This window comes from Acanthochromis polyacanthus, chromosome 4 (genome assembly GCF_021347895.1).
Source record: "Acanthochromis polyacanthus isolate Apoly-LR-REF ecotype Palm Island chromosome 4, KAUST_Apoly_ChrSc, whole genome shotgun sequence".
NCBI lineage: Eukaryota > Metazoa > Chordata > Actinopteri > Pomacentridae > Acanthochromis > Acanthochromis polyacanthus.
Window position 1 is genome coordinate 4,747,711 of NC_067116.1, and position 21,714 is coordinate 4,769,424.

Here is a 21,714-nt window from a genome sequence, read left to right on the forward strand (position 1 = left end):
CATTCTTCTGGTCACTACCCATGATCATAGGTGAGGGTTGGAATGTAGATGGATGGTAAATCGAGAGCTTCCCCTTGAGATTCAGCTCCCTCTTCACCACCACGGTTCGGTACAACGCCTTCATTACTGCTGACGCCGCACCAATCCTCCTGTCCATCTCTCGCTCCATTTTCCCATCACTCGTGACCAAGATCCTGAGATACTTAAACTCCTTCGCTAGGGGAAGCAACTCCCCCCCAACCTAGAGGGAGCAATCCACCGGCTTCTGACAGAGAACCATGGCCTCTGACTTGGAGGTGCTGATCCGCATCCGAGCCGCTTCACATTCGGCTGCAAAACGCTCTAGTGCTGCTGAAGGTCTGAGGAAGCCAAGAGAACCACACCATTTGCAAAAAGCAGAGATGCAATCCTGAGGTTCCCAAACCAGACACCTCCTTACCCGAGATCCATGAAGACAACAAACAGGACCAGAGACAAGAGGCAACCCTGGAGGAGTCCAACACCCACTGGAAACGTGTCTGACTTTGTGCTGAGTATGCGGACACAGCTCTCACTTTGGTTGTACAGGGACCGAATATCTCGTATCAATCAGCCCAGTGCCCCATACTTCAAAATCTAAAATGTGGAACAAAGTGAGTTTGAGGAGCAATGATGAAGAACAGGTTTTTATTTGAGCTTTGATCCTGACGACCACAGAGCATGCAGGACTCTCCTTCAGTCCAAAACAGATTCAAATCTTTTTATAGCAGCACAAAATGTACAGATTCAAGAATAATGATTCTTCATGGTTTTACATTCAAATGGGAATGCTGAGTCAGTCTTTAAGGATTTAAGAACCTCTGGATCTCAGAGATGAAGAGACGTCTGACTTTAGCTCAGACTGGATCACATGCAACAACACAGACACAGTAACAGACCCATTATTGGCTCATCAGTACTTCATATTTACAGATTTGCTCTCTGATTGGGTTTCAGAGCCTCAGAAAGCTAGCCTAGCCGCGGTAGACAACCCACGGCAACGAATTTAATTCTCTGCCAGGGTGGGTCTAGTTACCCTCCATAAGGCTCGAGGCTGGATTCTCCTAAAACTGGCCAGACGAATCACCATGAAGTGTAGAGTCAGAAAGCGGGCGTAACGAAGTGACGACAGAGGCGCGACGATTCTGACAGAAACAACCGGCGCACAATAAACAGTTATCTTTCGATTCGGCTTTGGCCACAGCCCTTAAAGATTTGAAGCTAAAATTCAACTTGAAAGATAAACAAAGGACGGCACTGAAGTGTTTCATTGAGAAGAAAGACGTATTTGGACTTATGCCGACGGGATATGGCAATTCCTTCATATACCAGTTGGCTCCGCTGGTTGGGAAGCTAATGGGACTTAGTCACAATCCGCTGGCGCTCTAGGAACTACGTCAGCCTATTCGTTGCGCTGATTGGTTGTATACCTACCCAATTGCTGCAGAGTGATTTGAAAGACAACCTTTTAGCCCGCCTCCCTCCCTGTCGAGCTTCCCTAGACCCTTGTGCCTTCAGAACATGGGTCTAGCGCGGCTAGGCTATCAGAAAGCAGCAGCGATGGTTCTTTTATGGTTCTAAGAGTACTGGAGCCATTGTGGGGAGAAAAACAGCAAGAGAACCTCATTGTAAACAACCAGAGACCAACAGGATTCATGTAGTCCAACATTCTGCTCACATTCAGTTTGAAACATACTATTTTCTCCCAAATGGTGGCCATAATACTCCTTTGTGCATTTTTAATACTGAATCTAAAATGTACATAATCTTTTTTTTTTTTTAAAAATGATAAAAACACTGCACCACAGCCATAAACGAGTTGACTTTGCAGACTTAAGGGCACTGAAACAGAATCAGTGAGTTCCTCTTTAAATTCTGAAGCGCAGAAATCTTTAATCTCATGTTGGTCCATCGGTAATAAATGCACACTCACACAGAAACACAACACTCCGAACAGACTCACAACCTCCACCGATCTGAGAGCAGCACACAAACAAACAAACATGCTGAGAATCACTATAGCAACCGAGCCATCACAACGGAGAGGCGACAACACGCAACCGGGAAATCTACGGTCTGAGAGCGCCAACATGGCCGCCAATCCTCACTGAGGTTCCTAACGTAGGAGCTCCACAGGGTCCGGGTTCTATTGCAGGGTTCTAGTTCTATTGCAGGGTCCTGGTACTATTGTAGGGTTATGGTTCTATTGCAGGGTTCTGGTACGATTGTAGGGTTCTGGTTCTATTGCAGGATTCAGGTTGTGTTGCAGGATTCAAGTTGTGTTGCAGGGTTCCGGTTCTGCTGCAGGGCTAAGTTCTGCCACAGGGTTCAGGTTCTGTTGCAGGTTTCTGGTTCTGCTGCAGGGTTCCAGTTGTGCTGCTTACAGAGCCAACATCTACAATCATCTCTGTGCTCTTTAACTTCAAGTTCTTCAGGTTGGTCCCGTTGGTTCTGTGGCGATCTGGTAAAAGAACAATCAGACACTAGGATGGACTCGGGAGGAAGTGGACCTCCTGAACTGGATTCGGTGGACAGAACACTGGGAGGGTGGAGAACAGAGAAACCTCAGCACTGAGCACAGCCTGTCTGTACACTAGGCTGAGGTTTGATAAAACCACCTGGACCTCCTGACAGAACTCTTCATGCGAGGTAACTAAATAAACCCAGCAGAAGAACCAGACTTTGGGCCGTTGTGCTTCAGTTGATTAACATGTTGCTGATTCTGAACAGTCATGGGAGAACCAGAACAGTTTCACTGTCTACAGAACCTCCCACCCTGCAGGACTCCAACTGACTCCCCGTCATCGACTTTTTACGTGTTTTCTAAATGTAAAGTTTGCGTGTGAAATGTGCTTGAACTGAATAATTCCTATAATACACGTATGTCCATGATGAGCCCGTCTGTGGCGGACAGGACGGACACTGCAGCCCCCTAGACTCTGACAAACGTTGTTCCTGTGGAGTGAAAACTGTCCAGAGAGTTGAGCCTCGATGGTTTCTTGCAGCTGTTCCTTTGTTACATGAAGCCCAATAAATGCGTACCGGTGCGTCCTTGCCGCTGTTAGTGAGTTTGTGAATAAGGCTTGTTTCGAAAGGTTAGAGATTAGTCCTTGAACCTGCGTCCCTGCAGACTCTTATAATAGTTCTCCTGCTCAGTCTGGTTACGAATCTCTCGATCCAACAGAACCAGTGCTGTTTTGCGTCTCATGGCCATCTCCCTGCGCTGAGCATCAGCAGACATCTCCACCTGAGGAGGGATTGGGGCCGCATCAAGGGCGGTACATGGTGAGGCGGACCGGCGTGGATGGAAGCTGCTGCCACGGGCGGCTGAGTCTCCTCGGTTTAAGTTGTTCAGATCGTAGGTGTCTCGTGGGTCCCCACCATTGGACGCCGCCGCCCATTCCCATGGGTTATTCTTGCCTGCAAGGGGCGGGGCCTGTGGAGGGGGTGGGGCTTGGACAACAGGATGGTGGGGGGCGTGAGCGTCTACCGTGATGATACCAGAACCTTCCCTCTGGTGGTCCGAGGATGGGCGGTAGTGTGGCGAGTCAGCAGTGGAGGAGGTGCCAGAGCAGGTGGAGGTGGTCTCAGAGGATTTCTCTCCAGAGGAGGAGGACGGCAGTAGGCCCTGCTGCTTCGACATGGCGATCACCTGCATCAGGCGTGGCTGGTTGGCGGCGCCACGGGCCGACACCTCCACGCCTGTCTTCTCCCGGATGGCAAGCCACTTGGCGCGGGTCAGGGCACTCTTTGGGGACACTGGTGGGGGTCCGGCCTCAGGGATCTGTGGCGGTCTGGGAGTCGCCACAGCTTTGGCACCCCCTGGAGGTGGAGTGGGGTTGCGACTGGAGTTGGCCCTCCCAGACTGCACTGCAGGCTGGTAGATGGGGACCTGAGACCCCCATCATCGGTACCAACAGAGCCCACTTCAGAGCCGTCCTCGCTGGCTTCGCGCTCCGCCTCGTCCCGGACGCTCAGGCTCCGCATCTCCATCGACTTCTGCTTCCACTCCGACACCAGCTGCTGTGACCGCATAGGGTCCATGGGAACCTGCACGGCCTTCAGACGTCGCTGCACCGGCTGCACCGGCTGCACCGCCTGCACTGGCTGCACCGGCTCCTCTGGCCCTTCGTTGGCCCCCAACACCCCGTTAACATTCATGCTGGCCCTCGGTAGTGTGTTACTGAAGGTCAGCATGGTCTCCTTCCCCATCGGGCTCCGAGGTGCCAGCAGCTCCACATCCACACTGGCCCTCTTCAAGCTCCCCATGGAGCCCTTCTCCCTCTGCAGGGGCCCGAGGCCCTCCAGTCGGTCCATGGGGGCAGGAGCCACTGCAATCTCATCATTACTCTCCGAGGCGGAGGCCGGGCCCTTGTTGTAGACGGACTCGTGTCCTCGCTCCGTCAGCGCTCGGAGAGGGTCCTCCTTTGGTGGCGGGGGAGGTGGAGGCGGTGTGATGTCATCAGAGGACTTAAAGTTGGCGACAGCGTGAAGTGCCTGCAGGAAGAAAATAAAACAGCTGAGCATTTGAAGAGAAGCTCACCTTCACAGAAGTCTTTGTCATGGTGCCCGTTGCTGGCTAAACTCCCACAATGCTCTCTGCTTTAACATAAACTGTAGATGCCTGGCACCTCTTCTGGTCTCTATGGTATTGAACAGGAAGAGATTCTACCTGGTGGAACGACCAGGAACTACAGCTGATCTACATTTACCGACATCAAGGAGAGAATACAGGTTTTCATCATCTTTTGATATCTTTTGGAGCCTCAGTACATCCTACCGTCTAATATTACTTTTATCCTCCAATACTTTACATCAGAGGTGTTATATCAGAAAATGGTGTGACACTCGGTCTTGGTATTGGATGATACTAAATATGACATATCTCAACTGGTATATCTCGCTGTGGTAGGTCCCGACAACGCACCCCAACCCCCGCTGACCATCCAAATATTTGGATATTTATCATTAATTGGGCCTGCATATCTGGAGCCCAGAAATTGCTATTTGGACCAGCCCTACTTGATTGGAAGGTCCCTGACTTTGATTTTTATTGTTTATTTTTGTGTAAATTTTGATATTTTATGAGTGTGGGACCTTAATGTTTAAAGAAACTTTCTTCCTATTGCTAAAATCATCTCTGTCAGAAGTGAAGCCAGCACTACAAGGATCAACAATGATTTTAACATTTTAGTTTTTATTTCAAACCTCTTTCATGATTTCTGCTCCTCATGTTCAGAGTTTCTGTAATCTGCAGAGAGAACTGTGAGGTCTCTTTTAGTGTTTTCTATCTGCTGTAGGTTTTGTGTTGCAGAATCTTCGTGACTGTGTTGCTCTGTAGAATCTAGAGGTTGTTCTCTCACTAAACGCCCCTGAGCTCAAACATGTTGGTTAAATAAAGATCTGACTCTCCATCAGTCTCTGTTTTATACGGATGCAGTTGCCATGACAACAGCAATACAAAGCAGCTTCCATGACAACAGCTGGTCTGTTTGATGAAACTTCATCAGAATCGTAGTATCGACAGGCAAGGTGTATAGAAGATGGACACATGAAGATGGACACATGGAGATGGACACGTGAAGATGGACACGTGAAGATGGACATGTGGAGGTGGACACGTGAAGATGGACACATGGAAACGGACACGTGAAGATGGACATGTGAAGATGGACACATGGAGATGGACACGTGAAGATGGACACATGGAGATGGACACGTGAAGATGGACACGTGAAGATGGACACGTGAAGATGGACATGTGGAGGTGGACACGTGAAGATGGACATGTGTAGATGGACACATGGAGATGGATACGTGAAGATGGACACATGGAGATGGACACGTGAAGATGGACACATGGAGATGGACACGTGAAGATGGACACGTGAAGATGGACACGTGAAGATGGACAGGTGGAGATGGACACGTGAAGATGGACACATGGAAACGGACACGTGAAGATGGACATGTGGAGATGGACACATGAAGATGGACACATGAAGATGGACAGGTGGAGATGGACACATGAAGATGAACACATGGAGATGGACACATGGAGATGGACACGTGAAGATGGACACATGAAGATGGACACATGAAGATGGACACGTGAAGATGGACACATGAAGATGGACACATGAAGATGGACACATGAAGATGAACATGTGAAAATGGACACATGGAAATGGAGACATGAAGATGAATCTTCACTTGTTAAACTCCTAAGTAAAAATGTGACTTACATGTTTGATGTGACAGGTGTGTGCGTGTGTCTGCGTGTGTGTGCGTGCGTGCATGTGTGTGTGTGTGTGTGTGTGTGTGTCAGAGCTCACCAGGTAAGCAGCGATGAAGGCTCCGATGAGGAAGCCCACATAGACGTCGATGGGATGGCTGCGATGCTGCGTGATCTGAGTCAGACCCGTCAGCGCCGCCGCGATGGCGAAGGCGAACACGAGGACGGGCTTCAGCAGCTTGGTGCTGTCAGAGATGGTGGAGTTAAAGTACATCTGGAACAGACAGAAGCTCAGATCAGAGGATGACAGAGGGCCACAAAAAGTTTCAGGTTTTCCTCCTTCTTTATTGCATTTACTTTGTGTAATGCTCCAGTTCCACACAGCATGATACTGCCACCACCGTGCTCATGGCAGGTTTGGTGTTCTTGGGGTTAATTAAAGACCCACCCAAGACAGTCTGAAACCAGTCCAGAACCAGGACAACATACAGTCTGAAACCAGTCCAAAACCACTTCTAGAAAGCCCCAGAGCATGATGCCTCCACCGCCATGCTTGGTGGTAGGTTTGGTGTTCTTGAGGTCAAAAGCCTCACCTTTTCTGCTCCAAACATATTTGTGCTCATTGTGGCCAAATAGCTCAGTTTTTGTTTCAACTGACCACAGAACTCTGTTTTACCCAGAAAAACAGTCTCCCATATCAGCAGATACTAATATTAACTAGTTCAGATTGGATCAGAAGCCAAGAAATGTAGATCAGGTCATCTGTAGGCTCCAAGAGTCAAAGGTTCCTGGAGTGCAAAACTGGATGTTTGATGCCAAATTAATGTTCTTATAATTCTGACCTATTGTTCTCTCGTGGAATAGCTGATTTACAGCCAGAAGCATCGATTTAACCATGAACCCTGAACACTCCTTAATTCCACAATCACAGGGGAACTAAAAACAGCTGATCAAACAGTGTTTCCAAGAGGAGGCTTTTCAGCGTCGCACTTACAGAAACATAAACGGCAGCGAAGGCAGACAAAGTTGCATGCTGGGAAGGAAACGTCTTCCTGTGAGGACAGAAGGAACTCTGATCAGTGATCAACGTGTCCAACAATACAGATAACAGCAACACAAACACAAAGCTCGAAACACACCTGGCGGCCATGATGGCGTGCTGGTCGTGTCCTGAGCAGATGTCTTTAGTGATGTAAGCATTTTTATCACATGACACGCCGGCCAGTGTGTAGTTGGGCTTACAGACAGTGAGGAAGAACGGAGCGTGGTAACCTGTCGACAGCTGGATGACGTCAGTGAGCAACGCCGTCGCACACAGACCGAACACGTGCACACCTGTGGAAAGACAGACAGGTGACGTGTCAACAGAGAGACAGACAGGTGACGTGTCAACAGAGAGACAGACAGGTGACATGTCAATTGCAGGGTCTCAGTGTGTCAGGTGTCTCAGGTATCTCCGGTGTATCAGGTGTGTCATACCTACGAAGCGGACCGTCCTCCTCAGGAAGGAGTTGAAGCTGCAGCCTCCTGCGTTGATGCTTCCTTCAGCTCTGCGTAGCTTCAGTCTGGACTGCAGGCAGTAGATCACTCCTTCCACCAGCATGATCTGGTAACGGAACAAACGCACCTGAGCAGGTGACAGCAGGAACTGATCCGGGATCAATGATCAAACTGATCAAGGATCAGTTATGGATTGATTATTGGGCTGGTTCATGAATGAAGGCATTTAACATTTAGCACCTGCTAATACGACGTTCCAATCTGACGCTGTTTTCTAAGATATACACACTTCATGCACTGTAGATCAGCTGCAGTACCTGCTAGTTCCAGCAGGTGGAGTCTCTTACCAGCAGTTCACGTTGACAGGCAAAGAGCATTACTAGGGGTTTAGCTAGCAACGGGTACCATGATGAAGACTTATGTGTCGCTTAATGACATCCAACTTAGAGATTAAAAATGAACCTAACTGGACAACAGCGCCTCCTGTGGTCAGGGAGTGCAGTGATGTGAATGTAAAGATGTGAAGTGGTGTCTTTACATCTGTGGGGAACTAATAGGGACAGCAGAATTTGAAAACACTGCGCCTCCTCCTGTAGCTCCTCCTCTTTTTGTCCTGACTCCTCCCACCTAAGAGTTTCAACAGTCACCAGGATTCAAACCATGAACACATGGACTCAGTGTGTTTATAAATAGGAGTATTATCCTTTAGCACAGGAGAGTCACACTCATCTTAGTTCAGGTTCCACATTCAGCCCGATTTGATCTCCAGTGAGTTGGACCAGTAAAATTACAGCATATTAACCCATAAAACTAAAAATTTTTCCCTTTGTTTTCGTGCAAAAAAGTATGTTCTTCAAATGTTCACATTTAATGAACAAAACATTATGAACAACATGAAGTTTCTTCAGAAAAATAAATTCAATTTCAGCAATAATATGCCTCAGTTTATCATTTATACATGAAAACTTACAGATCACAGAGTGTCTACAGAGGAACACAGCATTTAGTCATGATCAAAACAACAAAAGTCCGACATTAAAAGACAAAAAACAACAAAAAACGAGACAAAATATTACAAAAATGAGACACAAAATGGCAGCAATAAGAAACAAAACGACAAAAAAATGAGACAAGCAACACCAGTGAGACAAAAAATGACAAAAACGTGAAACAAAACAACAAAAATGATGTACAAAGTGAAACACTAAATGACAAAAGTAAGACAAAAACACAAGTGAGACAAAAAGGAAACACAAAACGACAAAAACATGTGACAAATGACAAAGGTCAGATTAAAAAAATACAAAAAACGACAAAAACGAGACACAAAATGACAAAGGAACAATGAACAATCTAGTACAGCGTGACACAAAAAAACAGGAACTTTTTAGCAATCCAATAAAACCAAGAGTGATGGAAGAAAAATATTTTATTCATAGTAATTGAAACCTTAAAACATGCCATTTAAAAAAACGATGGAATTTTCATTTTTTTAAAATTACTTCCTGTAGATGGCGTCCTCCTGTACGAATCTTCTTCTTCTTCTTTTCCCTTCAGGGGTCGCCACAGTGAATCAATTGCCTCCATCTAACCCTGTCTTCTGCATCCTCTTCTCTCACACCAACTACCTTCATGTCCTCTTTAACCACATCCATAAACCTCCTCTTTGGTCTTCCTCTAGGCCTCCTGCCTGGCAGTGGGAAACTCAGCATCCTTCTACCAATATATTCACTCTCTCTCCTCTGGACATGTCTGAACCATCTCAGTCTGGCCTCTCTGACTTTATCTCCAAAGCCTCTAACATGTGCTGTCCCTCTGATGGACTCATTCCTGATCCTATCCATCCTGGTCACTCCCAAAGAGAACCTCAGCATCTTCAGTTCTGCTACCTCCAGCTCTGCCTCCTGTCTTTTCCTCAGGGACACTGTCTCCAGACCAAACAACATGGCTGGTCTCACCACAGTTTTGTAAACCTTTCCTTTCATTTTAGCTGAAACTCTTCTATCACACATCACACCTGACACTTTTCTCCAGCCGTTCCAGCCTGCCTGTACACGCTTCTTCACCTCTTTTCCACACTCTCCATTGCTCTGGACTGTTGACCCTAAGTACTTAAAATCCTCCACCTTCTTGATCTCTTCTCCCTGTAACCTCACTCTTCCACTTGGGTCCCTCTCATTCACACACAGATACTCCGTCTTGCTGCAGCTAACCTTCATTCCTCTCCTTTCCAGGGCAAACCTCCACGCCTCTAGCTTCTCCTCCACCTGTTCCCTGCTCTCACTACAGATCACAATGTCATCTGCAAACATCATAGTCCATGGAGACTCCTGTCTAACCTCTTCTGTCATCCTGTCCATCACCATAGCAAACAAGAAGGGGCTCAGAGCTGATCCCTGATGTAGTCCCACCTCCACCTTGAACTCCTCTGTTACTCCTACAGCACACCTCACCACTGTCTTACAGTCCTCATACATGTCCTGCACCACTCTAACATACTTCTCTGCCACTCCAGACTTCCTCATACAAAACCACAGTTCCTCTCTGGGCACTCTGTCATAAGCTTTCTCCAGATCTACAAAGACACAATGCAGCTCCTTCTGACCTTCTCTGTACTTCTCTATCAACATCCTCAAAGCAAATATTGCATCTGTTGTACTCTTTCTTGGCATGAAACCATACTGCTGCTCACAGATGTTCACCTCTGCCCTTAGTCTAGCTTCAACTACTCTTTCCCATAGCTTCATCGTGTGGCTCATCAGCTTTATTCCTCTGTAGTTGCCACAACTCTGCACATCTCCCTTGTTCTTAAAGATGGGCACCAGCACACTTCTCCATTCCTTGGGCATCTTCTCACTATCTAAGATCCTGTTGAACAACCCAGTCAGAAACTCTACTGCTACCTCTCCGAGACACTTCCATACCTCCACAGGTTTATCATCAGGACCAAGTGCCTTTCCACTCTTCATCCTCTTCAATGCCGTCCTCACTTCATCCTTACTAATTTTTGCTACTTCCTGGTCCACAACAGTCGCCTCTTCTACTCTTCGTTCTCTCTCATTTTCCTCATTCATCAACTCTTCAAAGTACTCTTTCCATCTTCCCATCACACTATTGGCACCTGTCAACACACTTCCATCCTTATCCTTTATCACCCTAACCTGCTGCACGTCCTTCCCATCTCTGTCTCTCTGCCTTGCCAACCTGTACAGATCAGTCTCTCCCTCCTTACTGTCCAACCTAGCATACAAGTCATCGTAAGCCCCTTGTTTGGCCTTTGCCACCTCTACTTTCACCTTACGCTGCATCTCCCTGTACTCCTGTCTACTCTCTTCAGTCCTCTCAGTGTCCCACTTCTTCTTAGCTAACCTCTTTCTCTGGATCCACTCCTGCACCTCCTCATTCCACCACCAAGTCTCCTTATCTCCTTTCCTTCCAGATGACACATCAAGTACTCTCCGACCTGTCTCCCTGATCACATTTGCTGTAGTTGTCCAGTCATCTGGAAGCACCTCCTGACCATCCAAAGCCTGCCTCAACTCTTTCCTGAAAGTCATACAACACTCTTCTTTTTTCAGCTTCCACCATTTGGTCCTCTGCTCTGCCTTTGCCCTCTTCATCTTCTTCACCACCAGGGTCATCCTACACACCACCATCCTATGCTGTCTGGCTACACTCTCACCTGCCACTACTTTGCAGTCACTGATCTCCTTCAGATTAAACCGTCTACACAAGATGTAGTCTACCTGTGTGCTCCTACCTCCACTCTTATAGGTCACCCTATGTTCCTGCCTCTTCTGGAAGAAAGCATTCACTACAGCCATTCCCATCCTTTTTGCAAAGTCAACCACCATCTGTCCTTCTGCGTTCCTCTCCTGGATACCAAACCTGCCCATGACCTCCTCATCATCTCTGTTTCCTGCACCAACATGTCCATTGAAGTCTGCACCAATGACAACTCTCTCACTTCTAGGGATGCTCTGCATCACTTCATCAAGGTCCAACCAGAATTTCTGCTTCTCCTTCAGCTCACATCCTACCTGTGGAGCATACCCACTAACACCATTGAACATCACACCTTTGATTTCTAGCTTCAGGCTCATCACTCGATCTGACACTCTTTTTACCTCCAGGACATTCCTAACAAACTCCTCCTTCAAGATAACTCCTACTCCATTTCTCTTCCTATCTACACCATGATATAACAACTTGAACCCTGCTCCTAAACTTCTAGCTTTACTACCTTTCCACCTGGTCTCCTGGACACACAGTATGTCCACCTTCCTCCTCTGCATCATGTCAACCAGCTCTCTACCTTTTCCTGTCATAGTTCCAACATTCAAAGTCCCTACTCTCAGTCCTAGACTCTTGGTGTTCCTCTTCTCTCTCTTCCTATGAACACACCTTCCTCCCCTCCTTCTTCGACCAACAGTCGTCCATTTTCCACCGGCACCGATGGCGGTCGTTGTTAACCCGGGCCTCGACCGATCCGGTATGGAAGTCATACATTTGATTCGCATGTTTGATTTGGCCAAAGTTTTACGTCGGATGCCCTTCCTGACACAACCCTCTGTATTTATTCAGGCTTGGGACCGTCATAATAAGACACTGGCTTGTGTCCCCTTGCGGCTACATTGCGTCCTCCTGTACAAATGCATTCTTGAAATCTGCTGTTGAGATTCCTCATTGACCGCTGCAACATCTCTGCTGGGATAATGTGAATTTCATCCTGAATTCTCTGTTTTAACTCATCCAGAGTTCTTGGTCGAGTCGTGTACACTTTACTCTTATACCCCAGGTAGATTTAAAGAATGCATTCGTACAGCAGGACGCCTTCTACAGGAAGGAATTTTTAAAAAATGAAAATTCCATCGTTTCTTAAATGGCATGTTTTAAGGTTTCAATTACTATGAATAAAATATTTTTCTTCCATCACTCTTGGTTTTATTGAATTGTTAAAAAGTTCCCGTATTTTTGTGCCACCCTGTGTTTTACTTTCTGATCCAAACAACTTTTTATGGTCTAGAAATGATTTTAAATTTATAGTTTTACTAATTTACAATCTGCAGTTAATGTCTTCTCTGGAATTTTTATTCTTTGAGGGCCGGATTGGACCTTCGGGAGGACCGCTTTTAGTCCGCACGCTGCATGTTGGAGACCCCTGCTTTAGCACATTTCAAATTTATTCACATTACAGACAGTATAATCTTTCACTTTACCAGGATTTTACTGTTCATAATAAATGTCTATGTTATTTTTATAATACCTTTAATTTGCCAAATTTGCTTCTTATTTCCTTTCTTGTATTTCTCTATTTGTCGGTGTTTTACTGACCCTGGACCTTGTAGAACTTGTTGGACAGCTGCTCCTTCTGTTTGCAGTGTGTGATGGAGTGAAATTAGTTTCAGACCTCCAGCCTCATGTGCAACCTGCTGTAAACATGTTTCTGCGCCTGCTGTGTTTGTTCTGAATGAGCCAGTCTAATAAACAACATTAAAGTTCACCGAGGCGGCCGGGCCGGCGAAGGCGAGGCTCAGCAGCATTAGCAGCGGGATCAGCTCGTCTCCCCCGTCCACGTACGGCATGCTCAGGTCTCGGTCGTGGCAGCGGAAACCCATCTGAGCGGGTTGGACCACGTCGGTCAGCTCCAGGAAGTACAGCGACACCATGGAAGATGCCACGATGGGCAGCTAGACGGAAATAAACACCAACAGTTATAACCTGCACCGAATGTAAGCCAGCTTTCAGCACGAACTTCATGTGAATGTGGAGGTTTGAGAACAGTTTAGAACTCATTTTATTTCAGGTTCCACATTCAGCCTAATCTGATCTCCAGTGACCAGTAAAATCACAGCATAATAACCTATAAATAACCACAACTCCATATTTTTTCCCTTTGTTTTAGTGCAAAAAATTATGTTCTGAAAATGATCACATTTAAGGAAGTATCTTTTTACAAAACATCATGAACAACCTGAAATTTGTCAAGAAAAACAAGTTCAGTTTCAACCACATTATGCCTGTAAATGTGTCATTTAGAACATTACAACTTCCAGATTAAGTTTAACTGCAAAGGCACAAAACATTTAGTCACAGGTATCTGGAACTGAACAAATTCACTTAAAAAAAGACAAAAAACAACAAAAACAAGACAAAATATTACAAAAATGAGACACATAAAGACAAAAGCGGGAAACAAAATGACAAAAAAATGAGACAAACGACGCAAAACAACAAAAAAGAGACAAAGAGTTACAAAGCGACAAAAATGGACACAAACAAGACAAACAAAATACAATAGCTAGAAACAAAATGACAAAGACGATACCCAACACAATTAATAAAGCAAAACATAAAACGAAAAAAATTAGACAAAAAACACAAGCTGGAAACAAAGGAACAAAAAACAACAAAAACATGAGACAAACACTAAAAATCAGACAGAAAAAGACAAAAAAAGCAATAAAAACAAGACAAACTATTACAGCAATGAGACACAAAATGACAAAACAACAATCTAATATTTTACTTTCTCATCAGAACAACTTGTCATGGTCTAGAAATGATTTTAAATTTATAGTTTTACTAATTTACAATCTGCAGTTAATGTCTTCTCTGTAATTTTTACACTTTGAGGGCCAGATTGGACCCTCTGGAGGACCACTTTTGGACCACGGGCCTCATGTTGGACACCCCTGATTTCCACAAAACAACTTCCAGATCACAAAGTGTCTACAAAGGAACACAACATTTAGTGTCAGGTATCTGGAAATGAACCATCTAGTACAGGAGGTTCTGTTCCTACGGCGCAACGTAACTCAGTTTTTGCTGTAAGTCAGAACTCGCACACTGTGACTGGTGAGTGTAAACAAAGCCGTCTTCCTTGTATTGTGCCGAGTGACGACGTATTCATCCGCTCAACTCGCCAACTAGTTCCTGCACGAAATTTGTTTTAACACCGCAAACGCTGCACATCGCAATGATGGAACAAGACTTTCTTAATAAATTTATGGGACATGGAGACGTAACCACGAAACGTCGTAGGTCGAGGACGCCGTAAATCGAGGACCTGCTGTATTTTACTTTATGATCAAAACAACTTGTCAAGATCTAGAAATTACTTTAAATTTACAGTTTTACAATTTGCAGTTAACCCTTTACGCTTCAGTGCGTCGTAGGTGTACCGCCGGCGGTACACCTACTAATTTGCATAGGAATTTCAAGAATGTCCGATGGCTGCAAACCCGATTATACAAACACTATACGCCGATGGAAAGCTTAGATTCTCATGATTCCGCCGGTATAAACCACTTTCAGATGCGATTACCACAGCGGGTGAGAAAAACACATTTGTCCGACAAAAACAAATATTCATCCATCCGTTCTCTATACACGGCTTCAACGTACACAGCGCGACTCACATTTCCGGGTTCATTATTACACACAGAAAAAAAGATTCCACAAAAAACGGCCATAATCCAACCTTTTACATCCAGATGACACAAACCAGTAAACTATTTTGTCCAAAACATGTCCTGAAGTCGGTATAAAATCCACGAATCGGTCGTTTTCAAGGAAATGCTCCTCGCGATGCGTGTCCAATATTCCCTGTATTTTTCGTAATTTTTTTTATTTAAAAATAGAATATTAGCGATTTTTTGTACTGAAAACGGCTGGAATTGACTGAAGCTTAAAGGGTTAAAGTCTTTTCTATAATATTTACACTAAAACTCGTCCCATGGGCCGGATTTGATCCTCCAGAGGGACGGTTTTGGCCCATGGGCCTCATGTTTGGCACCCCTGTTTAAGAAGATCAGGGGCCTCATTTATAAAGCTTGCGTACGCACAAAACAGGGCTAGAACGCCACTTTCTACGCAAAGGTTGTGATTTCTAAAACAAACTTGGTGTGAGAATGTGCGCACCGGTGCGCCAACTTTGATGCTTGCTTACGCACATTTTGGAGACAGAGAGAACAGCAGTGCCAGAGGGTGAAGTGGTGAACTGAAACCAGATTGATCTCAAACCTTTATTGTCATCACATATTAGACTTGTAGAGCCGGATAATCATAAACCCTCATTGTTGTAGATGTTCCTATAGTGCGCCATTCGGCCTACGACTGTATTTGCAGAACTATGTTCATATACCAAACTTACATCTTCAAATGATATAGATCGGTGAGTGGCACTGATTGATTACTAATTTGGAAAAGGCATGTGACAATCAGTCCAATCGCTGATCAAGCGGATAAATAGCGGGTGACAGCCGTGCGTAATGTGGCACAATGGATGCGCTGGCATTGCTGGAAGATCACGTTAAGAATGGAGAGAGATTTTAGGGATCACGGGGATTTGCCCATGATGATGACTGGCTAATAAGCCGATTCAGATTCCCTAGAGCAGTACTCTTGGATCTATGTGCTGAACTGGGCCGTCTTAGACCGACCCCCCCCCACCGAAACCACGCCATCCCGGTACAGACACAGGAGCTGACGACTCGGGGGTTTCTGGCAACACCGGCTCCTTCCAGCGTTAAGTGGCCAACAGGTATGTGTTTTATATGAAGAATATATGAGGTTACATTTGTTGTCTAAATCCTATCTGGGTCTGATATACAGTTAAATGATGTCCTTTAGGTCTGGGATATCACAACCATCCCTCAGCGCAATAATGCCAGCTGTTTTGGATGACATTATAAACATGACCAGTCAGTACATCAGGTTTCCTTACACTGTGGGTGAACAGGCCAACATTAAACGACAATTTGCAGTGATGTCCGGTTTCCCAAATGTAATTGGCGTAACTGACTGCACACATGTTGCTGTAAGGGCTCCGAGTGAAAATTAATTTGTCTGTGTGAACCGAAAAAATGTACATTCAATCAGTGTACAAATTATTTGTACATCGGACATGATCATAACAAATTTAGTGGCAGGGTGGCCTGGGTCAACACATGATTCATTCATCCTGACGCACAGCAGTGAAAAGACTGCAGGGGGCGCTGTGTAAAATGCCGTGGATCAGCAGCTTATTTATATACAGATACATTCATGAGTTACTTTGCATTGACCATTCATGGTAAAATGTGGGTGTGTTGTGGGCGGAATGTGAGGTGGATCCACCTGTGCAATCTTCCAGCTGGTGTGTGATTTTTAAAGAAATTGCATGCAGCTGTGCTTACACACAGTTTTATAGATCAGGGGCGAAGGGCATACGCCCATTTCAGATTTTCGGCGTACGCAAACTTTGTATGGATCCTATGCAATGTTTTATAAATGAGGCCCCAGGTCAGTGCTGCTGCTTTGGGTCTTTATTCTATGCTTCTAAATATCTTGGGTTTTATTACGGCTGAGTGCATCATGTGGACCTTAAAGTTTTTACACATCAGAACAACATCTGGTTCACAAAGACTAGAAAGCAGTTTAGACTGAACTAAAGAGCTGAAGGAATCTGGTTTTAGTCCTTTTGTGTGTCTGACGTCCAGCACCAAGTAAGATCTGAAAACGTCTAATGAAATCTGATCTGAGTTGACCGTTGGACTGTTGGACCACTGGACCACCACTCCAGCAGAATAGTGGACCACTGCACCACCAGACCACTGGACCAATGGACCTCCAGAACACCAGGTTTCTGCTGGGACGCCGTCGATCAGTCTGATATCAACTCTGAGTGTTTAAGTGAAACTGATGAAGGATTAATGGAAATAGAATTTTTTAAACAATAATTGTTTATGGCTTGTCTTTGTTTTAACAGGATAAAAACAGAACAGTTTGTGTTGTCGACTGTTAGCAGTTTTAAAATCTTATTTCTGTATCGAGCCTCACATGGGCAAACTAAGTTTATTTGAAGAGACCTTCATGTCAAAGAAAATTCAAAGTACTTAACATAAAACAATAAGAACATTACAGTGAACACTAAAGATGAAGATAAAGTTCTCAGCCTCATCTAGAAACAAGGGAAGCTGGAACATCTGAACACATTTTCTGGAAACGAGAACTTTCTGAAGAACCCTCGTATCTGGACCAGCTGTCAGAGCGGTGGTCCTCATCATTCTCCTCCTTCCTTAACTGAAGACAATCACAGTCATCCTGGGCAGAGGTAAGTGGTGTTTCCTCAGATTAGTGACACAGGAACTGTTCTGGTTCACTGCATTCACTAGAAGAACCAGGAGGTCCATCTCACTGTACGAGACCTTTCCAGCTTCAGATTCGGTTGCTGCTTAAGACAGATTAAAAGAGGAAGCTGCATGAAGCGTCAGAACATTCTGACAGAAGGTCTGGATGCACCATCAGTCTGTGGTGAGCTCAGGAAACATCTGATGGAGTTTCTCCCCACAGCAAACACAGAACACGTTTCCAATATTACAGATCCAGTCAGAGATCTAAGTTCACGTGAGGAAATGCAGCAGGAACAGATGCAGTTTTCTGAACAACCCGGCAGATGCTGCGGTCCAAAGATTCAGGAGAAACCAGCAGCTCAGAAAGAGACGAACACCGAAGGTTTACCACAAACATGAGATCAAAATAAATCGACAGGTGAACAGACTCCTCCCCTTCATCATGACGCTGGTGTTGTTTGGTTGGTGTGTGTCATGTGACCGTGCGTCATGTGACCGTGCGTCATATGTCATTTGATGGTGCGCCATACGTCAAGTGATGGTGTGTTATACATCATGCGACGGTGCGTCATGTTACGGTGCGTCATACATCATGCTACAGTGCGTCATACATCATGTGATGGTGCGTCATACATCATGTTACGGTGCGTCATACATCATGTTACGGTGCATCATACATCATGTGATGGTGCGTCATACATCATGCTACAGTGCGTCATACATCATGTGATGGTGCGTCATACATCATGTTACGGTGCGTCATACATCATGTTACGGTGCATCATACATCATGTTACGGTGCGTCATACATCATGTTACGGTGCATCATACATCATGTGATGGTGCGTCATACATCATGTGACCGTGCGTCATACGTCATGTGATGATGCGTCATACATCATGGTGCATCATACACCATGTGATGGTGCGTCATACATCATGTTACGGTGCATCATACATCATGTGATGGTGCGTCATACATCATGTTACGGTGCATCATACATCATGTGATGGTGCGTCATACATCATGTTATGGTGCGTCATATGTGACTGTACGTCATGTGACTGTGCATCATATGTAATGTGACCGTAAGTCATGTGACCGTGCATCATATGTCATGTGACCGTAAGTCATGTGACTGTGCGTCATGTGATGGTGCGTCATACATCATGTGACAGTGCGTCATGTGTTATGTGACCGTACGTCATGTGACCGTGCATCATATGTCATGTGACTGTGCGTCATACATCATGTGACTGTGCGTCATACATCATGTGACCGTGCGTCATACGTCATGTGATGATGCGTCATACATCATGGTGCGTCATACATCATGTGACCGTGCGTCATACGTCATGTGATGGTGCGTCATGTGTTATGTGACCGTCATGTGACCGTGCATCATATGTCATGTGACTGTGCGTCATATGTCATGTGACCGTACGTCATGTGATCGTACGTCATGTCACCGTGCATCATACGTCATGTGACCATGCGTCATGTGATCGTACGTCATGTGACCGTGCATCATACGTCAGGTGATGATGCGTCATACATCATGGTGCGTCATACATCATGTGACGGTGCATCATATGTTATGTGACCGTGCGTCATATGTTATGTGACCGTAGGTCATGTGACTGTGCATCATGTGACCGTGCGTCATATGTCATGTGACCGTGCATCATATGTCATGTGACCGTGTGTCATGTGACCGTGTGTCATATGTCATGTGACCGTGCGTCATGTGACCGTGCATCATGCATCATGTGATGGTGCGTCATACATCATGTGACGGTGCGTCATGTGTTATGTGACCGTACGTCATGTGACCATGCATCATGTGACCGTGTGTCATACGTCATGTGACCGTGCGTCATACGTCATGTGACCATGCATCATGTGACCGTGCGTCATATGTCATGTGACCGTGCGTCATATGTCATGTGACCGTGTGTCATGTGACCGTACGTCATGTGACTGTGTGTCATGTGACTGTGCGTCATGTGACCGTGCATCATACATCATGTGACGGTGCGTTATGTGTTATGTGACCGTACGCCATGTGACCATGCATCATGTGACCGTGTGTCATACGTCATGTGACCGTGCATCATGTGACCCTTACCTCCACAAAGTAGAAGCATGGCAGCAGAGTCAGACTGTCCTTCGGAGGCTTCTTCTTCATCTTCTCTGAGGCGGTCATCATCATCATCATCCTCATCAACCTAAAACAAACAGTTCAATTTTATTTAGTTGCACAGGAAGATGATGATCTGCAGAGGTTCCTGCAGGTCATCCTGAGAACATTAAACAATCATCACTGTTCAGCTGTTACAGGAGCTGAAGACATGAATCTTCATTCTTCAGCTCAGAGATCTGATCACTGGATGGAACAGCTTCTCCTTCGGTCTATGGTCCTGATCATTCTGATTGATCACTAACACAGCAGCTCTGGTTGGAGGTCATGAACCTCCACAGAGGTCTTTGTCATGGTGCCCGTTGCTCCCATGATGAAGACAAGCTAACATCATCCAGGACAGACTTCCTGCTTTAGAGTCCCAGATGATCTGAATCACTTCAGAATGATGGTTCCACCACAAACAGGTTCTATGATGAAGATGACGATGAGGAACAGCTCTGAGCTCCTGCTGCTTTCAGTCACATCTACAGAGAGTCACTGAGGACCAATGAGAGCCTTCATCAGCTGTGAGCCAGAGGAGTCAGGTCACCTTCATTATCATCACCTTCATCATCATCATCATCACCTTCACCATCATCATCACCTTCATCATCATCACCATCACCTTCATCATCATCATAACAAACCTGGAAACCAGAAACCACCAACGCTACTCTGTCAATTAACAGCTGACCAATCAGAGCACAGAGATCATCTACCTGTTCATGGAGACAATTAATGAAACCAACAGACAGACAGACAGACAGATAGACAGACAGACAGGTAGAGAGACAGACAGACATACATACAGACAGACAGACAGGTATACAGACAGACAGTCAGACAGACAGGTATACAGACATACAGATGGTTCAGAATTTCCTGAAACAAAGCAGGAATGTTTCATTGTGATGCCGCTGATTGATCTGCTGTAACACGATGCAGCTCTGCAGCACAAACACACACACACACACAGTAACACAATAACACACACCAACACACACTCGGTCTCACCTCACTCCACCGATCCGCTGTGATTCTCGTCACGTTCTTTGCAGCAGAACCGGAACCGCAGAGCGTCACACCGACACACCGCTGGCCGCTCCGGCACACTGCGGCTCAGTCCAGTCCCGGTTCGGCTCCCGGTGCTCCGGTTCAGCCTCCGTTATCCACCAGAATCCGCAGATCTGAGACCAGCGACCGATCTGCCGTTTCCCGCTGCTGTGTTCCAGTGTGTGTGTGTGTGTGTGTGTGTGTCGGTGGGTGTGTTGGTGTGTATGGCAGGTGATTAGTGCCTCAGCAGCAGAAACGTTACAGCGGTTTCCATCATCACATGTTCCACTCACCTGTCCTCCTGGAGAACCTGCGTTCACCTGCAGATCAGATGGATGAGGTCTTCTGCTGCTTCTGTCCTCTTCAAGCAGAATCTGACTTCTGGCTACAGGGAACTGACAGCACCTCATCAGCCAATCAGAGCGCAGCGAGGCAGAAGGAGCTCCGCCCACCTGCAGTCAGATCAATGCTGCAGGTTTCATCACCTAATATCACTTTTAGACCCGAAGATAAGATCTAAATAAACTCTGTGCATTGTGGGACATGTAGGATCCACTTGTTCTGGATTAATTCCAGCAGAAATCCAAAGTCCTGCAGCTCTGTGGAACCA

At 45.8% G+C, this 21,714-nt stretch overlaps 1 protein-coding gene across 1 annotated transcript; it reads right to left on the reverse strand.

Moving 5' to 3' along the window:
* Nucleotides 1-649: 649 nt before the first annotated feature.
* Nucleotides 650-21,501, reverse strand: plppr3b (phospholipid phosphatase related 3b). Its single transcript, XM_051946698.1, is given in 9 exon segments — nucleotides 650-3,915; nucleotides 3,918-4,515; nucleotides 6,354-6,527; nucleotides 7,248-7,305; nucleotides 7,393-7,588; nucleotides 7,733-7,859; nucleotides 13,258-13,443; nucleotides 19,998-20,097; nucleotides 21,066-21,501. Coding segments are annotated over 8 exon segments (2,229 nt in total). The 5' UTR covers nucleotides 20,094-20,097; nucleotides 21,066-21,501; the 3' UTR covers nucleotides 650-3,121.
* Between the last annotated feature and the right edge of the window lie 213 nt (nucleotides 21,502-21,714).